The 22,931-nt window shown below is 55.3% G+C and overlaps 1 protein-coding gene across 2 annotated transcripts in view; it reads right to left on the reverse strand.

Moving 5' to 3' along the window:
* HS3ST4 (heparan sulfate-glucosamine 3-sulfotransferase 4) overlaps positions 1-1,463 on the reverse strand; it is a 63,078-nt gene extending 61,615 nt beyond the window's left edge. For both annotated transcript variants that reach the window (XR_014698343.1, XM_084537319.1), the window contains exon 1: positions 642-1,463. Coding sequence is in view for 1 of the 2 variants with exons in the window: in XM_084537319.1 (XP_084393445.1) it covers positions 642-1,285 (644 nt within the window). In the remaining variant the exon portion in view is untranslated. The remainder of the gene's footprint in view (positions 1-641) is intronic.
* Between the last annotated feature and the right edge of the window lie 21,468 nt (positions 1,464-22,931).

Here is a 22,931-nt window from a genome sequence, read left to right on the forward strand (position 1 = left end):
ACCATAAACCGGAGAACCACGGTAATTCGCAAGCTACACTAACATGCTACATTCTTTTTAGCTTAAGACTAAAAAGAAAAAAAAAGGCAAAAAAAAAAAAAAAGCCGGGGGGGAAGAGAAAACCAAAACACAAGCAACAAAACCCCGAGCCCTCACAATTCATTGATTTGCTAAACCTGCCAAGGCAATTAACGCTTCCTTACTGCAGTTCAGGGTTTTCTAGTAGTCAGAACTTTTAAGATTCCCTAAAAACGTTACGCTATCAACATTCAGAGGTTTTTTCACGAATAGAATTAAACCTTGTCAACGGAAAACAACTTTCTGACGTGGAACTTGTTGAATAAAGAGTACATCTCATTTGCGAGGTGCAGCATGCAGCGCGCACCAAAGCGGGCATCCCCGTCCACTTCAGCACCCGCAGCAGCCGCCGGCACAGCTCCCGCTCCTCTTCCTTTCGGCAGCTCCGGACCCGTTCCGACGTGCCCAGCACCGGGCGCTGCGCTGTGCCCCCGGGCAGGGCCGCGACACCTCCCGCGGCTCCTGCCCCTCGGCCACGGCCCCGCACCGAGGGAGCTGCAGCCGCGCGCCCCTCGCCCGCCGGGACCCTCGGGGGCCCCGGGACCTCCCGTCCCGGCCCTCACCTGTACCACTCGAGCCCCTTCTCGTAGTTCCTGTCGAAGAAGTGCGGCTCGGTGCCCACGGCGCGCACGTCGGGGTGCGCGCGGATGGCCTCCAGCAGCGCCCGCGTGCCGCCCTTCTTCACCCCGATGATGAGGGCTTGCGGCAGCCGCTTCTCGCCGTAGTCCGGCGTGGTGCTGCCGCCGCCGCCGCGGCTGCCCGGGCTGCCGGCCCGGCTCAGCTCCTCGTCCGTGGTGCTGGACTCCTGCGGGTCCCTCTCGAAGGCTCCGCTCTGCGCCGCGATCGCCTCCCCGGGGGCCAGCGGCGTCCGCGGCCAGGCGCCCGCCGCCGCCGCTTCCCGGCTGCCGTTGGCGGCTCGCGTCGGGGCGGCGGAGGCGGCGGGGGCTCCGGTGCCGGCCGGAGGGCTGCCGGCGGAGCGCGGGGCCGCCGAGCCGGGCGGCGCGGCCGGGGAGCGCGGGGCCGCGGGGGCCGCCGTGCCGGGCAGCGCGGCGGGGGAGCGCAGGGCGGCCGGGCCGGCGCCCCCCATGAGGCTGTAGCACAGGTAGGTGAGGCAGAGCGAGAGGCTGCACATGCAGAGCAGCTTCCGCGCCGGGGGCACCTTAGAGCCGCGCCCGCCCGGCACCCCCGGCTGGGCGGGGGGGGACATGGCTGCTCCCCGCTCCTCGCCCCGGGCACCGGGCGCACATGGTGTCAGCCGCCGCCCGGCCGCCCCGGCCGCATGGGGCGCCGCCGCCCTCCCGCCCCGCCGCCGCCGCCGCGGGGGGGGAGCCCCGCATGGCACGCTCGCCGCCGGCCCCCGCCGGGCACCGGGGCGCCGGGACTCAGCGCGGCCGCGCGCCGCCGCCGGCCCCGCACTGTTGCCGCCGAGTTGCGGCCGCGAAACTTTGTGCCGGGTGGGCGGCGAGATGCGCGCTCCCGCGCCGGGAGGGGAGGGGACGGCCCGCCCCCGGCCCCGCCGCCGCGCCGGGAGCGCGCCCGGCCCCGCCGAGCCGGGGGGGGGGGGCAGCGGCCGCTCGGCACCGGGGGCGCCGCCTCGGGCAGCTCGGTGGGTTCCCCCCCCTCCCCGGCTGGCAGCCGGCATCCCCCAGAGCCCCCGCCGCGTGCCTGCGCCCCCGGCCCCGCGGGGGGTGCGTGCCGCCGGCCGGGAGGCAGCGCTGCTGTGCGCGCCCCCCTTGGCCTCGGCAGAGCCACGCCGCAGCCCCTGGCCCCTGCGTGCATCCCAGCGGGCCCCCCAAAACGCACTCCGTAGTGGCAGCCCCTCGACCTGGTGCCCCCAGCCCACGGCCCCTGCCCGAGTCTCCCGGCTCCCCCACGGCTCCTCCGGGAAGCGCCTCTCCCGCACAGCCCCTCGCAGCTGGCCGCGTCCCCGGGCCCCGTCCCTCCGAGCAGAGCGCGGGGGCTCCGCGGGGACGGCTGCTGGCACCCGGGGAGAGGCGAGGGGAGGTGAGAGCCCACGGCAAGGGGCAGGCAGCAGCGGGTGCAGCAGAGCCGAGGGCCCTGGGGAACACGGAGGACCCACGGTTTAGGTGCCAGGAGCTGCACCGCCCGGCGAGGCTGGCCGCAGCGCTCAGCCAGGTGTCCCCAGCCTTGGTGGCACAGGATGGGCCCGACAGAGCCTCCCTCCTCACAGCTTTTCCGGATCTGCCACCATCTCTTCCCAGCTGAGCATTTCAGCACTTCCCACCTCCAGTTCTCAGCTTTGGCTTCAGCAAGGATTTTGTGAGGGGAAGAAATGCATTAATGTCTTTCAGCCCCCTCCTGCCCCTCATTCTGGGGTCTTCTGGGTGTCTCCCTCACAGGTATTGCACTAGGGCATTGGGCACCTTGCAGCTCTTGATGTGTGGACCATCTCGGCCCCTCTCCGCAGGGCAGTGCTGGTATTGCCATGGTACAGAGGTCAATGGAGGTACCCGGTCATTTGCTAAAGCCCTCACAGGTGAACGAGCAGAAATGTAACCCCTTGCACACGCTGTCCCCAAAGCACCAGCACCATCTGGATGCTGCAGATTACCAGCAGAGCCAGCACCTGATCTGGGCGACAAAAGCTGTGGAGATGCTGCATGTTAACCCTCCTACACGAGGGCCACAGCTGGGCTTCTGAGCAAGTGTTAGGGAACTGCAGACTCCAGCAGGGTTCATTTCTAGCCTCATGTGGCTGTGAGTTCTGGGTACCTCATCCTGCCAGCGAGCAGAAGGCATGCTTGGAGGCAGTGACCCTTCTCCACCCATCTCCATGTGGGGATCTGCAGAGCTGCGCGTCCCGCCGTGCAGGGGAGCTCTGGGCACGGGCAGGCTGGGCTAGAGCTGGCTGAACTCCCTTGTGCTTCCCCAGCTGATGAGCTGTGGCCTGGATTTTGCAGGGGAAGTCCAGGGTTTGCTCCAAATCTTGCTGTTGCTTTGTGAAGCTCAGCAGGGAACACCTCAGAGCAACACACCATTGGAGTCTCAGCTGTGCTTGATCTCATGGCAAAAGCAACATTTGAAAAAAAATATTGAGTGCCAATATTAACTAGATACTGAGTGCTGGGAAAAAATATTCATCAAATAAGATGAAGAGCAGACTTTCCCCATAATGAACAAAAGCTCAATGCTGCTCTCAGCTGGACATGTGTTCTCTCTGTGCAGTTCCAGTTCCAATAGAGATTATTCCTTTATAATATATTTTTTATGGTACACATGAGACCTCTGAAATGCAGCGTCTTGTGTCCTGTAAATCATTTCCTGTAACTAGTGGATTCCTTTTCAACTGCATTACAGTAATGTGAATGTTAAGGGACTAACCTGAGCTGGCAGCAGTCTCACATCCCCCCCTCCCAGCCTCCTCCCCTCGTACTGCCAGGCAGCCAGTGGCTGGTGCCCTGGGCTGCCCCCGAGCTCCGCGGAGCCAAGTGGGGAGGCACACGGTCCCCACCTGGGACAGGCAGAGCCCACGGAAAGGTTCCTGTGAATTTAATGATCAGACGTGAACCTGAAGTGAGAACCCAGAGTAGCTGCAGCTTGGGTCGCTGGGCAGGGGAGCATGTGCTGCAGCGCTGGGGACAGGCTCGTGTTCTCAGGAAGCCCTGGGCAGCACGGGTTCACTCTGCTGCTCTCTTCAGCTCATCTGTATGTTCTGTATGTCACATGGCTGTTATAAATATAGATCTACCCTAAGAGGAATCCTCCTCATACAGGAGATACATTTGTTTGGAATTGGAGAATCCACCGAGCATCTAGTGAAGTCAGTAAGGCTGCTCTCAAGCTTGTCAATTCATGCTAATGCCATTAGCCCTGCAGATTCAGGACTTTCCTTTATGACAACACATCTGTGTGAAAAACACACCAAACAACATTGGCTAACAGTAGATAACAAACCAGTTCAGTGGGGTGACCTATTCTCACTATGCAAGAGTGTTTCCCTTCCCTCTTTCCCTTCTTCTCCTAAAAAAAAAAAAAAAAAAGCAACAACAAAAAACCTTTTCAATTCCAAACATATAAGATGAACCTCAAAACAGACACCATTTAATGAAGTCACAGTGCTTTGGTCTTTCTTGTACCAAGCACACATCTAAAACACAGTGCTTAGCAATATGCCCTGGTCTGACATCCTAGCGTCTCTTCTCCTGTGATGTGCTGCGCAGAAGACTAATAGGATTTGCAGGCAAATCATACGTAACAGAAAGAATATTTCTTCTTGGGCACCAGCTTCCAGCCCAGAGGAAATTTTACAACCAGAATGTAAAGCCCTCTAAAACAAGTGGTTTAGCCTTAAATACCTGCTGCCTGGGCTCTGGCTCTTTTTATTCATCATAAAATGTGTATTTCTCCAGCATGGATGTCAAACGCATCCATGAGCAGATCTGAGTGTTATCCAAGCGTCTGCTGGTGTTTGGCGAGTGGATGCAATAGGAGCTGATGGAGTGTAACACTTTATTTGACAGTTCTGTTTTTAAAGGCTCATGTATTTACACTGCATACCTGCACACTTCCATTCACATTCGTTAGCCGCAGGACTGTTTCCCAAGCGTTCAGAAGCATCCAGTCCAGCTGCTGCTGTTGGCCCCACCTGGGAGTTGCCAGGACAGGTCAGCATCCATCTAGTTCCCTCCCCATATTATGGCAGGGATCGAGACTGGTTGCTTTGGAGGCAGGTGGAGGAATCTGGTGGGCGGCCACGAAGCAGCCTCTGCTCGGGTGCGGTTTCCTTTCAGCCCCCCTGACAGGCTTTGTGTGACTCGTGGCTGCCCCAGCCTGCGGGACCTGCCTGTGGCATTCACCTCCAGAGGCTGAGCGGCGCTGGGACTCATGCTGAGCTCTGGGTTGTGGGGATGTGTGGCAAGAAGTCCTGGCAGGCAGCTGGGAACGCTTCCCTGTGCCAGCTGGGAGGGCTTGACTCTGCACGTACTAAAGGCGAGACTCTAAGCAGAGCATTTTTTTCCCCACATAATAGACTGGGAAGCCCCTTTGTAGGTGTTGCTGTGTCTGCCGTCAGCACAAAGGACTCACCCCTGGTGGGTACCATGCAAGGCTGATGCCTGGCTTGTGAAGGGGAAGCAGGGAGTTTTGAGGAGCACTCCGAGGCAGGAAAGGGTGAGGTCTGGCTGGTGGTTAGTGGAATTGTCTACTATTCTCATCACTTCTTCTCCAGGAAGATAAATCGGGAGTGGGATAGGGGAGAGCCAGACCCCAGGGACAACCTCCAGACCGAAGAGCCTGTGCGAGGGACCTGGGCACACTTAGCCACGTGAAAGGAAGGCTGGGGAGCATATGCCTGCTGTCTGAGTGCAGTGCACAAGCAGATGAACACCGAGGAAGGAGGAAAATGGCCTCAGATAACAGGCGGTGCTGGCACAAAAACAAATAGGTATGAATTGGCACAAATACATTTTGGCTGGAAATTAAATAGTTTCTAACTGTGGGAGAAATGTTGTTCTGGAACAGATTCCTGAGAGGAGTATTGGGGGCAAGACATGCAATTAGTTTTAAGATTGAGTTTGAAATGGACTTTATAACATGGTTGCCAGCAATTGCAGGGAAATGGGATTTGATGGCCCAAGCTGTCCCTTCCAGTTCTACGCTCCTGTTGTGATTCACAAGCCGAGAAGAAGACCTCTGACAAGAAAGGGCTCTTTAATCTATCAGATAAAGGCTTAACAAGGCTTGTTGATGGGAGGCTGGATGTAGACACATCTGAGTGAAGTGAGAAGCGTGCATTTTTAACAAGGACGGTAATTTACTTTTGTTATAATTTGTGAAGGGATATGGCAATTACCTGCCTTGGAATACTTCATTCTGAGGCTGGAAGAACTTTAAAGGAAATGATCCTGCTGGACCAAGCTATAAACTGGGGATGTGGTTCCTGCAGGAAAGTCTCTGGCCTGTGAATCTCTACACGCTGCTATCCCAGTTACCGCTTCTGTTAATAAGTAAGCTTTTACAGATTATCACCTTTACTTCCAGGCTTTTGCAAACATTTTTTCAATATAATAATTCCTAGAAATATATTTTTCAGAACACCTCAAAACTTCCATGATTTTTCTTCATTATTTACCTGTCAGCAGAAGCAGTGGAACACCTTGAAATGAGGTAGATTAATTCATACGGAGCTTTACCTCCCTCAGGGAATGAATGAAGTCTGTAAATATATACTGAATAGAAAATAAACAGTAAAAATGCAATGTCATTTAAACTCTAGTCCAAGAAGGCACTCAAGATGTTTTTCGGTGGCATTCCACAATGTCAAAGCATTTTTCCATTCATGGAGACAGCTTCAGGTTTAGACTAAATGCCTGTTCTGACAGCATTTAGCACTTGCTCCTGTGGTCTAAACTGTAGATCCTTGGAACCTACATCCACCTTTGCCACCTACAGTTAACAAAAGGTGGAAGAACAGCATCTCTGAGCAAGGTGCTCGGAAACCAAATCCCCCGTTTTACTGATGCATCATTACAGCTGCTATAAAAAAGGGAACACGCTGGAGCTCTCTCAGACTTGGAAAAGTGTATGTGCAGTGAATACGTGGCCTGTGATTTATACAGTGAATAGTTCTGAAAAGGCTGAAGCCAGAGGGAGAGCCATTTTGTCTGAGAGGTGTATGCTGGCAGGAGGCAAGAGAAGAGGTTAGACAAGGGACAGTCACAGGTGACACGTGCACAGGAAGGAACTAGATGTCCCTTCAAGGTCCCACCAGCCCTTAAAGCCTCTTTCTGTACACTCCGTAGGGCCAAAGATTGTAAACCCCCAAGGCCCTGCCTGTATGTGTGATCGGACGGGTGGTGGCAAACAGCTGGGGGAAGCAGGGGCTTCTGTCCGTTTTAGTTTCTGCTGTAGCTGTTTTGATAAACCTGCCCTTCGGAAACAGCTGTGAAAAGACTGAAGCCGGGAGTTTTCCTTCCATTGCTAAATACCTGAATTACTTATCCACTCCCTCCAATCCTTCCTGGGCATGCAGTGGTGGGGCTCTCCACTCCTCCCCCTTGCTTTTCCTACAAGTCTGCCCTTGCTCGTCTCCACCGAGCAGCCCGCTGGCTGCCTGGATCTGCGCAGCATGTGAGCAGAGCCGGCCTTGCTTCTCTTCAGCGGAGAGCTGGTGTGCAGGAGGCAGGGATGGAGAAACACGGCAGCTGCGGACACCGGGCTTGCAGCATGCCCAGCCCTGGGGCCTCTGCCACCTGCGTCACCAGTGCCGCAGTTTGGAGGAAAAGCATGTGCCAAGTGCTGGCAGAGCCCCCTGGAGACACGGTCCAATGCCGTGAGCTGCAAGGTGCACGTCAAAGTCCTCCTCTGCCATGGCCAGAGGCTCAGACCTCCCACTGCTCCTGAGCAGCCCCTTCTCGTCCCACAAACCCCGGCTATTGCTCGGGGCTGAAGCTCCCAGGTCGCCTCTCAGTTGCCCTTGGTCTCCCTGGCAAGCACAGGAGCAGGCTGTTGTCCATTTAGGAAGGGCATCGTGGGACCCATCCCATCTGTCAGGTACTTACTCAGAGTAAGTAGGTGAGTGGCATTATCTGCACATTATCAGGAGATAATCTCTTGCTCTAATCTCGGTTTTTGCAGAATTAGTGCCAGGGTTTGCAAAGGAAGCCCTTTGCTGATCACACGACAGGACGACATGGCAAAGCCACGCTGAACACAAGTGTCAACTGGCTGTCTCCAACCTGTGCCAACGTAGCAGTGATGGTAGGAAAGGGAAAGGCAGCAGTGGCAAAGAAGTCATCTCAGATTGCAAGGTGTCCGAGTACATAATCACTCATCTAGAGAAAGGAAAACCAAGGCAGGAAGGGAGCAAGAGGTTTGCCTGTTGTCACCGAGCAGCTTTGACCCCAGCTGTGATGCGCTCTCATCCCAATGCTCAGGGCTGGAGGCTCGCAGAGGCCGGTGATGCCTTACACAAGAGCTGGTCCTGGTGGTCAGGACACAGGGCTGCCTGCAGGGCACCTGGGGCTGAGCAGCGAGCTGCCAGGATGAGCACAGCCTGCGGCTGACGTGGAGCACACGCTGCTGACTGCAGTCACCTCGCTCTGAGCCATGTCACGCAGTCAGCCGGCCAAGGACACGATCAGCAGGACAGCCAGGAGACTGCCTGGCATCTCCCCCTTGACATCTGAGCACCTCGACCAACGCTGCTGGTGCTCCACTCACCTGGTGCTGGAAGAGCCTCTGGCTGCTGCATCGCCGGGACGAGCCCCGGGCTGGGAGCGGTGGCACAAACAGCACGGAGCCCAGGGCCTTGGTTGTGGCTCATCTGCAGCGCAGCCTGCTGCCAGCATTGCATCAGGAGGCTGGATCAGAAGTGTTTTGCCAACGTACTTTGCGCTTTCTAAAATGCCCTTCACCAGCTGCAGCCTGCTCCAGGAGAAAAGCGCCCTGGCCAGGCGGCTGGGCTGCCCGAGGCGTGTGCTGGGCCGCGGTGCTGCACCGTCCTCCCCATGCAGGGCACCCCTGGCGCACACCCGGAGCTGATTGTCCATGGCAAGATGCCACCGAATCAGCACAGTCGTGCCAGCCTCCCCGATCTACCTCGGGTAGCTTGGCTCACGCTGCTCTCTGAGGTTCTCGTCATGGGACTGTTTCCATAGCAATCCGAGAGGCTGCCTGGAGATGAAGCGGCCAGCCCAGCCTCCGCAGCGGTGTCCAGAGGGATGCGTCACCCCCAGGGCCCCAGCCCAGAGCTCTGCCAGCCGAGGGGCTCTCCCCGTCCGCTGCACGCTGAGGCCTGGCCCGCGGAGCACTGGCAGCCTCACCTCACCCGCTTCAGCCCCGCTCTGTGGAAGAACTTCTGCTGGCCAGCCGTGCTGCCAGCCCCAGGACCTGCCTCTGCTTTGGCACCTGCAACTCGCCCCTGCTCCACCAGCGCCTTTGCAGAACTTCACTCCACTGGGCAAGGCTTTGCCTGGCAGAGGACCCCTCCATGCCTGTGAACGAGTGTTACCCAAGCACAAGCAACGTGCAGCAGCCCCGGAGAGACTTTTGCTTGGCCGCCCTGGTCTGCACAGCCACGAGGCAAGGGGCTGCAGATGCTGCTGAGAGGAGCGAAGGCACCGCAGAGGGACCCACCCGGCTGGGCAGCAAACGCCTGCTTAGCTGCTAGCACAGAAGGCCTCAACCATAAACCAAGAAGATTTGCTTCATATCCAATTCTTTAAAAATCATAATTTATTCATTCCTAATGAGCCGCAGATCAAAACAGAGCAGCAGAGAGAGGGCATTTGGTGCCAGTGGAGGCGCAGAGCAGAGCAGACCTGCGTTTCCCTGCTCTGTGAGCACATCTCGTTTCCAGGACACTGGCGTGGGACAGCCTCAGTCGAGGATCCGCACCCTCGGTACTGGCCTGGGCCTGTGCAGTGTGCTGGGGAACCGGGCGGCTCCTGCCCACGTTCGTAGTCGGGGTGTTGGGCTGCCCATGGCTACAGAGCGGCTGGGAAGGATGAGGGAGGCGGGGGTTTAAGCACTGTGCTGGAAGCGTGTGCATGCTCAGTGGCCGCTACCGAGCCATTGCACAGTGTGCTCACAGCTGCCCCAGGCTATAAAAGATTTCTACTTCAAAGCTCCTCTGCTTCCTGCCAGGCTGTGCAATCCTCCCCTCTCAGCCTTCCCGATGCTGGCATTGCCTGGACGAGGCTCAGCGCCCGACATCCTTCATCTCACAGTGAGGGACGGCTGCAGCGGCCTCCTCATGGCTCGTGCTGCCCATCGCCGCGTGCCACAGCCCTGGCAGCAGCTGGGTGCTCTCCGGGAGGGCTTTTAGACTACTGCCAGGGCACGGAGTTGCCCCCGCTGAATGGGCATCAGGTGTTACAGGGATGCAGCCACAAGGCTTCCCGGGACCAGCCCACGATCTCCTTCCCTCCGCTGGCAGCAGCAATGCCCAGCGTGGATCCCTGGAAACCATCCCTGCTCTTACTCAGGCGTTCCTTCCTCCCGCACAGTTCCTCCTCCCCTCCTCACCTGCCACTCAGTCAAACCCTGCCAACTTCAGTAATTTAATCTGTTCTCATTAGATAGATCCTCCACCTCCCTCATCATTTCTGTAGCTCTTCCGTGAGCTGCCTAATTTATCACTCTCTGCCTGGTAACGAGGTACCCAGTGTGCTAAGATTTATTCTTCAGAAACACCCATGCCACCTCCTACATGGGGCTCTGCTCTCTTGACTGCTCAGGGACTCTTAGGATTTTGAATGATCTTCCTTGGGATTGAAATAGGATTGATGGATGATTATGACTATTCACTTACCAGGTTTCGATACCATGGCTGCCTTCCTCGGTTCAGGTATCCTCTATCGTCTAGAAAAGAAACCTCTGCTGATGTATCCCTAACCCACTGTGACACAAACAATACCTGAATTTCAAGCGGGGAAATGAACTATGCTCCGAGCCTTAAGTGGCCAGCTAGACAGCAGCCTCTGAGCAAGACAGCAGTTAATGTAGCCTGGGATGACATTTAGCGAGGTCTGAAGTCATTTCTTCTCCATCAGAAAGGAGAAGTTCTTGTTTCCTCCTGTTAGAAATATCGTTGAGGTGTTAAATTTTATGAGCCTGGCTGTTCCAGCATTACCTGGCTACCAGCTCGCTGCCATGTGGGCTCGGGACCTGGCCAGCAGCACCGCAGGCACAGCCCGAGAGCCGCCGGGAGCTTGCTGCAAGGCACAGCCGGCTGCTGCCACCCGGCCCCTCCGCTGTGGGCCCAGGGAGAGCTGAGGCTGGAGGGGGGATGCAGCCCCCCAGCATCCCTCAGAGGGGGGCAACTGCGGCACCTCCCAGCGGAGGTCTCAGAGAACACCTGAGCCTTTGATAGAGGCAACATGAGAGAGAAAGCAGGCAGGGAACAAAAGCTCTGGAGGCAGTTTAGCTCACAGTAAAGCCTCAGAGCCCGCTGGTGGTCAGAGCTCCTGCCTCTGAAAGCGTTCCCTCGCCGCAGCAGCTTACATCCCGCTGCTGCACAGGGTGGAGCAGCCCTGCTCAGGCATGCCACAGCGTCAAGGGAATCGGAAAAGGGCCAGGAAACAGAACGGGTGTTATCACCCATTCACCAAGGTGCATGCAACCCTCTCCGATAAATTTTGCAATCTGAGCCTGTCCTCTGCTGTGCTGGAATACAGTACACGTATCCAGCCTGCAATTTAGACCAGCCGTAGGTGTGATTTCTAGGTAGAGTTGGCTCATGTAAAACATTTGCCTTCGTCTGAGCACAGAAAAGCCCTGCAGTGTGCCAGGTGAGCACCTTTTGTGCGCTTGTGTCACTGAGCCAGGACAGGGCGCTCTTGCTGCAGCACCAGCCCAATTTCTGGGGCCCCCAAATCTCCAGGCTGCGTTTGGGGTGCTCCTGGGCTGGGCCAGACTGGAGACAGTGGCTAAGAAGGAAAGGCTCTGGCTACAGGGGAAAGGGCAGAGGAGGAAACTGCTGATGCTCGTGCCAGCATCACTGTGACCCTTCTGCTGTGAGGATTTTCCTCCCTGCTCTCCTCGTCCCTGCCCTCTGGATCTCAGGAACTGCCCTGGTGACCGGCTCTGGCGCCTGCCTTCCCTTGACTTATCTCCTCCATTTCCACATTTCTAGCTTTGCAGCCTTGTGTCACAGCTGAGCAATGTCACCAGTCCTGGCCAGGCTCCATTTTCCTTCTGTGGTTTGGGAAGTGGCAGCTCATAAACTTGAAAGAGTATCTGAAATGTAAGCGGAAAGGGAAAGCGACCCCCCCCCCACCAACACGATTGAGAGGGGACTGGCTGGGTTTGGATGTCTGGCACTCTGCGATTCAGAAATCCACCATGCAGTGAACTGAAAACAAAGTGACTGCCGACCTGGCTACTTAAGCAAACTTCAGATTAATCTGCACGGGGTTCCTACAGGCTCAGATATAAAGGTCGAACAGTCCTTGCCACTCCATAAGCCTCTTTTAAAGCAAAGAATCAGCTATGGCCCTCGTTATGGAAAACAGTCAAAATAATACAGCGATGCTACCTTCAAGAGAAAATAGATAGTGCAAGTTATTCCATCTTCCCTTTCAGCGATATCAGTTTAGAAAAAGCTAGGCTATTTACAGAGAGCATTTTGCTTCCAGTACTTTTTGAAGTAAGTGAATTTTGAATTAGTTTAAATGCAGGATAAATCAGTGAAATAGGAAGATCTTTACACTCCAATAAGATGCTATTACTCATAAGCATATTGTGCTGTAGCTTGTGGACTAAAACTAGCAGTGCATGACAGGACACCAAGGGCATGAAACACAGGGGATCCATGAAAATTAGCAAAGCATCTTCTGTATGAAGAGGTAATTCGGGATATCGATTGGTGATGATGACAGTCCAATGCTGAGATAATCTGACCAGATCCTGTGAACCTAGGTGCTTGAGATGACTGTGAAAGCTCCAAAAACCCTTCCAAGAGCAATCTATATTTCTTCGGATTTTGCATCAGCATCTTAAGCAGGAACACAGAATTAAATGCTGTGCTGCTCAGGGCACTGCGCCCACCATGACTCTCGTTAACAACACCCATCAGACCTGCATGGAAGATCCACAAGCAGGACCTCGGCCCCTTCCAGGGCACATTGGACACACGTCTCGTCACAGGGTCTCTTTAATGAGTTTCCAATCTGGGTTAGAGCAGGATGCTCGGGATGGCCGAATGCACAAACAGAGGTGGAGAGGAAGGGTGGAGCGGAGCTACTGCAGACAAAAACTGAGCATTGCCACAGGACGTTTGAGGAAATAATTCTTCTTTTTTATACCTTCATCCTCACTGACAATTCAGAACAAAGCCTTTGGATTTTGCAGTGACGCAGAGGAAAGGTCTATCGACAGGTGCCAGAGAAAGCGCAGGACTGGGCTGGAGCAAGCAGTATGCGGGCAGCCACAGCTGGCCAGAGCAAAACTGTGCAAAGGAAAGCCCATGCCCCTCTCCCCACTACACAGGTCTTTCTGAGGAAGAAGAAAGGAAAATCTGAGCTGAAGACACTTCCACGCCTTGGGTATTGCTTCCTGCCTGTGATGTAGCCATGCTATAGCAAAGCTCAGCTCCTGATGTGTTTTGTGCTGAGATTTCCAGTGGGTTCCCAGGCGCTTTCCAAAGACAAGCTGGGAGACCTTCCCTTGGGCTCGTAGCTGGCTCCTGTGTCTCCAGCTCTGCAGCAGAGGTGTTGGAGACCTCCCTGAGAAACAAAACACAGCCATATACTGGATGCAGAGCAGCACAGAGAATCCCTCTCTGCTCCCTTGACATCTTTCACCCTACTCCTCACAAGCTGCTTGGATTTTGTGTCAAGAGGGTGATTCTGCAAATTAAATCGGTTCTTGTCTCCTCTTTGTTGGCATGGCAACCCAGGAGGATAGACGGCACAGCCTTGCTACAGCTCTCGTGGCTCTTGTCCCATCTGCATGCAGCGCGGCTCGGCTGGGGCTCAGCCCAGCTCCGTCATGTGGCGCTCCTGCTGGTTCCAGCAGAAAACCCAAACTGGTCCCCAGGGTGTTGGGCCTCAGGGGCCAAGCCCAGCCCAGGACGAGGCCGACGCAAAGCTACACAGAAAACTCGCACCTGGGCCAGCGCAGGCTTGGGAGCCTCCGTAAACCAGCAAAAACAGCAGCCCATCAGCAGTCACCTCCCGGCTCATGGACCCCCCAGGCTTTGGCAGGACTCTGGATTTCCCTGCTGTCTCGATAAATGAATTTAAGCATTTTCTAGCTCAGCAACTAGAGCCTTTGCTAGTCTTGCATTTGTGTTTGATTAATGAGATAGCCAGTAATTTAAACATCTCTTGAGGTCTCTGTCTTTCCTGAGTAATTCTGAAGTTATTGCTGTTTACATAGAAGAAAATCATATTGCCTCGCAGAGAGCATTACTGTGCTGATAAGAGTGGAAATTGATCCTCAAGGAGCAGAGGCAATGGCACTTCCAAGGAGCCTTGGTGAATGCTCATCGTTTCCCACAAGGGAGCCCCCGCTGGCTGCAGGCTTGGAGCTGCCCACCCCCAGCTGCTTTCTGCCCCCCCCGGGGCTGCTCGGCCCCATGGATCCCAAATCCCACACGTGCACCGCTCGCGCCTGCTGTGTCCTCCTGGGAGGCGCTGACAAACCAAGGGGACAGGACTCAGCCTGGCTGGGGTGATGGCCCCTGACTTGGTATCCCCGCAGGCTGGGGCTGGGAGGATTAATTTTGGTGTGCAGACTGGTTGTCAGACCCATTTGAGATAAATCGGTTTGCAAAATTATCATGTTAAAAGGTTTTAATTATTAGGGACATGTTAGGAAGACAGCTGGGATTTGCCTTCTGTTGTTCCCACCAGGCCTGATCAGTCCTGTTTTTTCTCACATCCCAGCACAAATGTGGAATAATCCTCTAGGTCAGAGGAGCCAGGCTGCTGTCAAGGCAAAACCTGGCCAGGGAAGAGGGCGCAGACGGTGGTGATTTGGGGGATACTTTTACAAAACCAGGGCTTGCTCCTGAGCAGCAGACATGGGGTTACTACTTACAGTAAGCCAGGCAGATTTCTGTGTAACCTTGAAGCTGCTTTGTCTTTGAGGACGGTGCTGCAGCCAAGTGTTGCATGCAGCACCCCAGCCTGGCTGGTTTTCCACGGAGAACTTGGAGCCCGCTCAGATCCCGAGGCCTGGTAGCAAGAGCTGTCGTCCTGCCTCACTGCCGCCCATCACGGCCCTTCCCCGGGCTGCAGGAACCGCTCGGGACAAGTCCTGAACAGGCGCCCACCCGCAGCTGCTTCAGCTCCTCGGCACGGCGCCCAGCGCCACCAACGCCACCAGCCCCAGTGCCACCAGCCCCAGTCCAGCAGTGGTGGCGAGGGGCATGCAGTGGGAGCCCACCCGGGGCGTTGCAGGGCAGAGGGCTGGGCAGGGGCTGGCAGCCATCTCACCCCCCTCTCTCCTGCTGGGGTGGGTGTGAGGCCAAACTTTGCCAGCAATGCAGGGTTTTAATACCTCCTTGCTCTCCAGAAGAGCTTTTCTCAGGCGCTCTCTCGTGGCCCTGTATGAAATAATTTCAATTTAATGAGCTCAGTTAGCTGCAGATTAATCGAAAACAATTTAGCGCAGGTTCCTTCTTCATTATAAAAACATTCGGGTCCGTCTTCTCATTTCTCAAACTGTCTCTCTGTGGTCATCTTCTTTCTTCTCCCCACTCACCTCATGCTGCTTATACAAATTACCCTCCCCTACGTGTGCTGGCCTGGAGACCAAAAGCCTCGGAAACTCCTCAACGCCTGCACCTTCCTGGGCAGCTCCTCCCTGCGTGCGCGGTGTGTCCCGGGAGAGGTGCTTACAGACCCTGCCATGGCACGAGGCAGCAGCCGCTGTAAACCAGCGCTGTGAACACTTCCCCGTGTGCTGCAGTGGGGCAGAGCTGGCAGCAGCGAGGGGAGGGGTGGGAGGGCCACTGCCCAGCCGCTCCTCTGGCCCCTCACATCCCCCTGTGTGCCCAGACACCTGGGCAGGTGAGATGCCCACAGCCCCCTTCATTTCCATTCCCCTATATCCAGCAGGTTCTGAGCTTTCTCTTTTGCAGTGCTCACTCTGCTGGAGTTTTTGTCCTCATAAAGCTCAGCTGCAGAGCTTTGAAGTCTCCTAGTGCATTTGATGTGTGCGTTGTAAGAAGAATGTCTGTGCGATCCCACTGCAAAGCTCCAGCCATCCGGAGAGTCCCTCACTCACAAACTTTCATCCAGGCCCCCAAATTGCAGTCTTTCTGCTGCCAGCCTCATTGCTGGTCCTCAGGAAGCTGCAGCAGGCACTGAGCTGACAGATCTGCAGCCCGAGGGTGCCCGGTGCCTGCACCGTGGAGCTGTCTCCTTGCTTGGTGAAGGGAGCTGAGGAATTCCTTTTCTAATGCCAGGCTTCCACCCTAGAAAGGGTTGAGCCTAGCAAGGGCACGCTTGCTTGCTGTGGGAACACCGGCACAGGCAGCAGATGGAGTTTTGTGTGTGATTTTTGGATGCTCCAGGGGAATGCCCTGGTGGCAGAGCTCTGCAAGAGCCACGCGCTCCCTCCAGGAGTCGGCTGCTAACCCATAAGGAAAATTCCCTGGACATTCCCCTGCAGCACTATAGGAATCCCTGTGACAGCACAGTTATATTTCATGCATAAAGGAAATATTAATTATCTTCATTATCTCCCAAGCAAATTAGCCAGTGCCTAACATAAACAACTTGGAGGCCTCCAGCTGCAGCGGGGGGTCTGGAGCCAGGCAGGGCTCAGGGCTCGGCTCGCTCTGTGCTGCAGGGCAGGGGGAGCAGCTCGGTGCCAGCCCCACTGCTGCCATCCTGTGGGGCCGGCCCAGGCACTGCCATGTCCCCCGGGCACTGCCCCGTCCCCAGCACCGCCACAGCCTTCGGGCATCGCTGCGGCCCCTTCCCGTGCCAGGCAGCCCGTGCCATGCTGCAGGCTGAGAGAGGAGCGGCTGTGGTGGGTGAACGAGTGCCTCCTCTGCCGGGCCCTGAGAGACTCCCCAAACTGCAGCCGAAATGCAATTCATCTCGTAGCCTTATCGCCTAGTGGTGTTTGAACCTGATTTACTGTTATTGGCAGTCAGCAACCTTTGCCATTTATATTCAATGCCAAGCTTCAATTTACAGTATACTTTCTGCTTCAACTCACCCCAGCCTCTATCTCCACCTTACACATTAATGCAGGATATGCATGGAATTCATCTTGGAATTTATTTTAAAAATGTCAGCCACGCTGCCTTTAATATGTTCCTTCATCAAAGCAGCACAAAGCCCGATTTAAATGAAAACTAGCAAATTACGGGCTGTTTTCTGAGCCCGCTCCCAGTTTGGCCAGCCAAGGGCGAGAAGGACAAGGGCCTCGTCGGTGCCCCCAGCAAGGGCGCGTTGCCGGCTGCCACTGCTGCAGGGAGCAGAGGGAAGGCACAGAGCGTTTTTAATAGCTATAAAATATTAACCTCTGAGGAAGCTTTCCCTCCCGGGGGAAGAGCAGTTCCCAGAACAGTGCTGCCATGCGGGAGCTGGGGATCCTGTTACCAAACTGCTTTTAGTTTAGAGCGTGGGCAAAGAGCTGCGGCTGGGCACGCGGGGGAAACCAATAACCATTAATTAGGATAAAAGGAAGGGAGCTCTGCAGCTCCCTTCGGCTGCCTGCTTCTGTCTTTGGGAAGGGAGAGGGTGAAGGGTTGTACTGTGCTCGGGTCTTCCTTGCAGCATCGTGTTTGAGCTGGTGGCCTTGCTGCCTTGTGCTCCAGCTGCTGGAGTATGCTGGGGCGGGGGGGGGGATTTGGGGTAGGAGGCTGTCTGTGAAGACCACAGCTTGCCTTTTGTGGCTATAAATATTTCCAGGTATAGACTTACTCTCATGGTGGTTCCAGTCTTAATAGGAGACTCAGTCAAGCCTGTGCTAAAAAAATTGATCTAAGCAACAACAATTTTGGGGAAGAGAAAAACTACAATAGAAACACTTTGTAGGGAGCTCTCCCCTTGGTTTTATCAGGCTTTAGGGAAGAAGATCCACCCTTAAAGTCAGCAGAGCTGCCGTGTCCTCGCGTGAGGGTGCTCACCTCGGATCGGAGGAGACCTGACCTGACTCCAGCACAAACCTGGTAGCAGCAGCTCTGTACTGGCTGCGGCTTTCCTTGAAAGAGAGTAGAAAATGGGTTTATCGCCAAAAAAGAAGTCTAAATACTGAAGCGAAAACCTGATGGTGAACAGCACATAATCCCCCTGCAGAATAAGCAGAGCTGAAAAGCTGAAAGCAAAAATGAGTGTAAACAGAAAACCATAACTGTTTTGCAGGCTTCGCTGTCCCGGGGCCATTCTGAAATCCCTGCAAGACCCAGGAGCCCTCTGAGCACGTCCTCTGGGGCGCTGGGCTGGGGCTGCGGACCGGGGGGCTTCTGCCTGGCAGGGGGGGCACTGGTGTCCTTGGGTGACCCCGAAGCGCAGTCGGAGCCCATCGGCCTCCCCTGCCCAGGGCTGGCCTGCGAAGGACTGAAGGGTGCAGGGTCGGGGAGCAGAGATCGTGCCCGGGGGCTGCTGGCAGCCCAGCGAAGGTCTCTGGTGGGCAGCTCGGTGGGCTGCGGGGACGCGAAGGCTCCTGGGCACTGCGGCAGCTGCAGCATTCCCATGGGCACGAGATGGGGGCTGCCGGGGGGGGTCTGGGCAGCATGTCAGAAGCAAATAATAAATATTGTTGCAGAAAAATGCTGTTTCCCACACTTTGCAGCGATTAATATTCTTTTGGAGAGCTAACCATTGCTCCTTTGAGAAAGGGACAAAAGAAATATCATTGACAAGTTTTTCAGCCTCATTACAATATTCAGTACATCAAATGTGCCCAGTGTACCAGAAAATACAGATGTTGCAGCTGTCATTTGGGATAACCTGATTATCCTTTTATTTCTAGCTTTGTTCAAAATAAATTAGCTGTGGTAGTCTGTTCGGAGAGATAATTAGAGTTGGGCTAAACACCAGAATGCAAGGAACCTTCCCTAAGTCACAGGCTCACCCGAGGCTGACGCGGGCTGCAGACCCAGCCCCGCATGCAGGTATGCACATCTCTGCGCTGGGGACCCTTCCCCTTTTCCCTCCCTCCCTGCCTGAGCCCTCCTACAGCTCCTCAAGAGTAACGAAGAAATGCACGTGGGGGACGTGCTGCTGCGTGCTGCTGCCTCCGCACGTGGCAGGGCCCTGGGCAGGGGCTGCTGTGCAGAGCGCCCAGCAGGGCAGCCCTCGCACAAAGCAGCGTGCGGGCAGCAGGGCGCTGAGCAGGGGCTGAGCTGCGGGGTGCTCCTGGCCATGCGCCGCTGAGGATCCCGGGGAGGGCTCTGCGGGGGGCTTCTCCCTGCGCTGCGACTGCCGGGGGGAAAGCTCGGGAATGCTCTGAGCCCGGGTGCACTGGCTCTAGCCTCGAGTCCTGACTGAGTATTCTGGCTGAGCATAGGATTGTTTCTAAGGCCCGATCTGCAGCCTAATTAACAAATAGATTCAGTACACTCTGTGCACCAATTAAATGCTTTCATTCCAGTTACTAACTCTACTCATTTTTATTTTTTTTTTAACAATTATAAAACAGTGAAGACACTTTCTTGAAGGCTGATGTTATTCTGGCAGCTGCTGAACACGTCAGTCTTACCAGAAGCTGTTTAATTCTCCTAAACTAGGCGATAGTCAAACATCTAACTCCAGATATTTAAGGCTCAAATGATTAGATAATCCAGAATACAAATGAATAAAGCCTGAGGAAAAGGAAAAACAAGCCCCTTTAGTGAGGTCCCATTCCATATGCTCTGACAAAATAATGCAAATAAATGCAGACGTAGATGTGTGGCAAAAGACAAGCGTGTAACCTTATGGCAGTTATTACAAAATGTTGTTCTGTCTGTGCTCGTTGCATTGCTTTTTTAAACGCTCTGTTTGCCCCCTTTAAAAGGGATTCCTTTCAGCCGTGCAGGCACTGCCTGCTCCGGGCACATTCAAATACAAGCTGGGAAGTGGCAAATTCAGTAAAATTGCAAAGAGCCAGATGCCATTAATTAGTCTCTCCCCTCAGTGCCAGGAACCCCTGCTGCATGTTATTAACGTGACCTGTGGCTCCGGGCGCTCCCTGCCTGCCACCAGCTCCGCCGTGTGGATGGAGATCGGTCCCGGCCGGCTCTGCACCCTGCAGCTGCCCGGTGGGGAGCCGCTGCCGCCCCGTGCCTAATGAAATTACAGGTCATAATATTTTCTGTCTTACAAATCAATACTAAACGCACACCGAGCCTTTCCAAGGAGCGTGGCTAATGCATTTGCCAAGGACGGGCTGGGCAGGGATGCAGCCAAGGTGAGTGGTGTGCAGCCTCACGGCCTGGAGGTGCCAAGCTGCTGGGGGCTCCCCTCCTGTGGATGGGGGTGGAAAAGCTGCCCAGGAGAGGTGAAACGCTCCTGACCAGCACCAGCCTGAACCAGCACGTGCAAGGGGCATGGGTCTCGCAGGGTTTTGTTGGCACACTGTGGGTGTGCTCAGGGCGAAGCGCTGCAGTTCAGGGTAAGCAGCCAGGTGCAGCCGGGCTGTCCGTGTGCCACAAGCCCACTGCCCGTGTGCCACAGGCCCACTCCTTCTTGCAGGAGCGGGAGCAGCCAGGTGCCAGGTTTTGCATGGCTGCTTGTGCTGTGCTTGCAATTTTCTGCACACAGAGGCAAGAGAGCCCCAAGATTTACTTCTCAGAGGAGGCGCGTCTCGGCCGCTGAGCAGGAGTGTTGGCACTGTGCACAGCAATTAAAGGCAGGCACTGGGGGTTTGCAAGGAGGCCTCCTTTGGCACGTTTAAAGTCGCCGTGCTTTATCGCAGCAGGGAAGGAGCTGTGCCCGTGGCTCCGGGGCGACGCCGTGCGTGGCGGCTCCGGCACTCGGTGGCCACTGCGGAGTGGAGCCGGGCGCCCGCAGGGTCATAAATATTCTCAGTGCGGGCAAGGCTGGCTGGGCTTTGATCGCGGTCTTGCTGGAGAGCTTTTGCTGGGATCTTTATCATTCAGTGTCTGTGTAAAACACTTTCCAGAGTCTAAATTCTGCTATGGAAAAACTATTTATCACACTCCCCTCCATTCTGCTGATACACCGAGCAGAAGTTGCCAGCACGCTCTGACAGCCGGCTGAAGGCAATATGATAGATATGTGGCTAATAATCAATCAATACTTTTGTTTAGGCCTCTGTCTATCAGTCTGGCATTGTGTGAACTAATTAGATGATAAAATGTGATGAATGTGTATTAAAGTCAGCTTCCTCCTGTTAGCACTCCAGGGACCCTTTCCATTTTCTAGCTGACCTTTTAGATCTCAGCTTTATTGTACGTGAATGCAATTAAATCAATTTGTCAGATATTTGCATTGCTCCTGCTAGTTCAGAATTCAATTAGTCAGTGTCACTTTACTGTCCTTGCGAGCCTCTGCACCAGCTCATTTCAAAAAGGAAAAAAAAAAAAAAAAGGAAAAAGCACGTGAACACCAAAACAAATTCTGCCAAGATTCAGCTCCTCTTCCCTTGGCTCATTTCTTTTGTGGCTCACAGCAGTTCCTGCGGGTGCTCCCAACATCGCTGCCGTCAGTGGGTGGGAGCTGCACGCGTGGGGCTGCCCCTGGCTGGAGCACGTGAATCACTTTGGTCTATGTGGGGCAATTAGCGAGCACCCCTCGTTACCTTTTGGTCCCGCCGCACTGAGCAGAAATCTCACACAGCGGAATTATTCACACAAGGAGAATGAAACTGCAACAGTCATCTCCATGCTACAAGGATTTTAAACAATATTCAAATGAGAGCCAACCTTGGCAATTATTTTTCTTCCTGCTGTTATAAAGTGATGGCTCCTTTATCCATATTTTATCAGGCAGCGAGGAGCTCTGATAGTTAAGATTCTGTTGCTTGCTTAGATCCACGAGAGCACATCCTGAAAGTCTGTTTGAAATTAGCATACGGGGATGTGCCTGCCGAGCCAGGACTTGGTTCCTTGCCCTCCACGCTCCGATTTCGGGTCACTCCGTGGGGGCCCAGCAGTGGGGGCTGTGTTTGGGTGGGGGCGAGGCGGTGCCAGGGTGGTGCAGGGTGGTCGGCGGGGGGCTGGCGCGGGGATGCTGCTTGTGTGCTGTGGCAAGGAGCACTTCGTGGCGTGCAAGGAAAGCACAGCTGGCCTTTGGGAGTGTGCACGCACTGGGGCAGTCGAATCAGGTGTAAAAACCACCACTGCCTGCACTAAAGTTTACAGCTCCTCTGCACAGCAAGAGCCCTCCAGCTTGGGGAAGTAAAATAAAGTTAACAGCGAATCCATTAAACGTGTTTATAGCACAGGTTTAATCTAAGGACCAGGTGCCCTGGGGCCCCTGCTGGGCAGCCTCTGGGCCCCAGGGCCATGGGGCTCCTCACAGAGCGGCCGCATCCAGCCGGGACGGGCGCCTGTGGGGCTGTGCGCTCGCTGCGGGGCAGCCAGGAGGCTCTGGGCTGGGGCAAGAGCCCGACCAGCAAACCTCACCTGGAGGCACAATTCGTGCTCCGGCTCCTGCAGCCTGGTGTAGGTGGCTCCGGGGAGCACCCAGCAGGGGCGTGTTGCAGAGCTGGGCTGCGGGGGGCAGAGCAGCAGGGGAAGGGCAGCTGCTGCGCTGTGCACCTTGCAGGCACACACAGCCTTCAAGCAGCAGCCGAGAGAGAAGAGACAGAGGCTTTCCTGGATCTAAATGTTTGGATGACAAGAGTTTTGCTTGCACAAGCTCACCTTCCCCCTATGAATATCTGAACCATGGCAGGTATAATTAACAGATGGAACCAGCTAATTATGTCCTTTGCATGTGAGCAGAAGACGCAACTGTTAATTGCTATTTGCACATTTATTATTCCAAGCCTTGGGACTGCTGGCATTTACTGTGACATGTGCCCTGTTTAAAAACAAACAAACTGCACTCCTGTCTGTGCTGTGGTACAATTTAAGGCCTAATTAATATAAGCTGCTATGGTGCCCTATTGCTTTGACGGTGCACGAGGAGGGAGTGTGCCGGTGGCAGCGGTGGCCCCCAGGCCCCGGTGGTGTTGGAGCCCGGCAGCCCCGCTGGGGGATGGCGCCGCAAGCGGCACAAGAGCAGGCGTGCAGGGCTGCTCGCTAGGAGTGAGCCACTGCCCCCTCGCCAGCATTCACAGGGCCACAAGTGCTCCTGATGAGCCCCAGTGACCTGCTGTGGGGGACACAACGCCTTCCTGGGCAGCTCTTAGGGCTTTGCCTTCTGAGTGGCAAACTCACCTCTGATGCCTTTTGCCTCTCATTTTCGCCTTCTGCTCTCCGCTGGCTGAGAGCATCTCACGAGGGGAGGAGTGATTTGATGTGGCTTTCCTGCAGG

Source organism: Aythya ferina (genome assembly GCF_964211825.1).
Source record: "Aythya ferina genome assembly, chromosome: 15".
NCBI classification, from domain to species: Eukaryota; Metazoa; Chordata; class Aves; order Anseriformes; family Anatidae; genus Aythya; species Aythya ferina.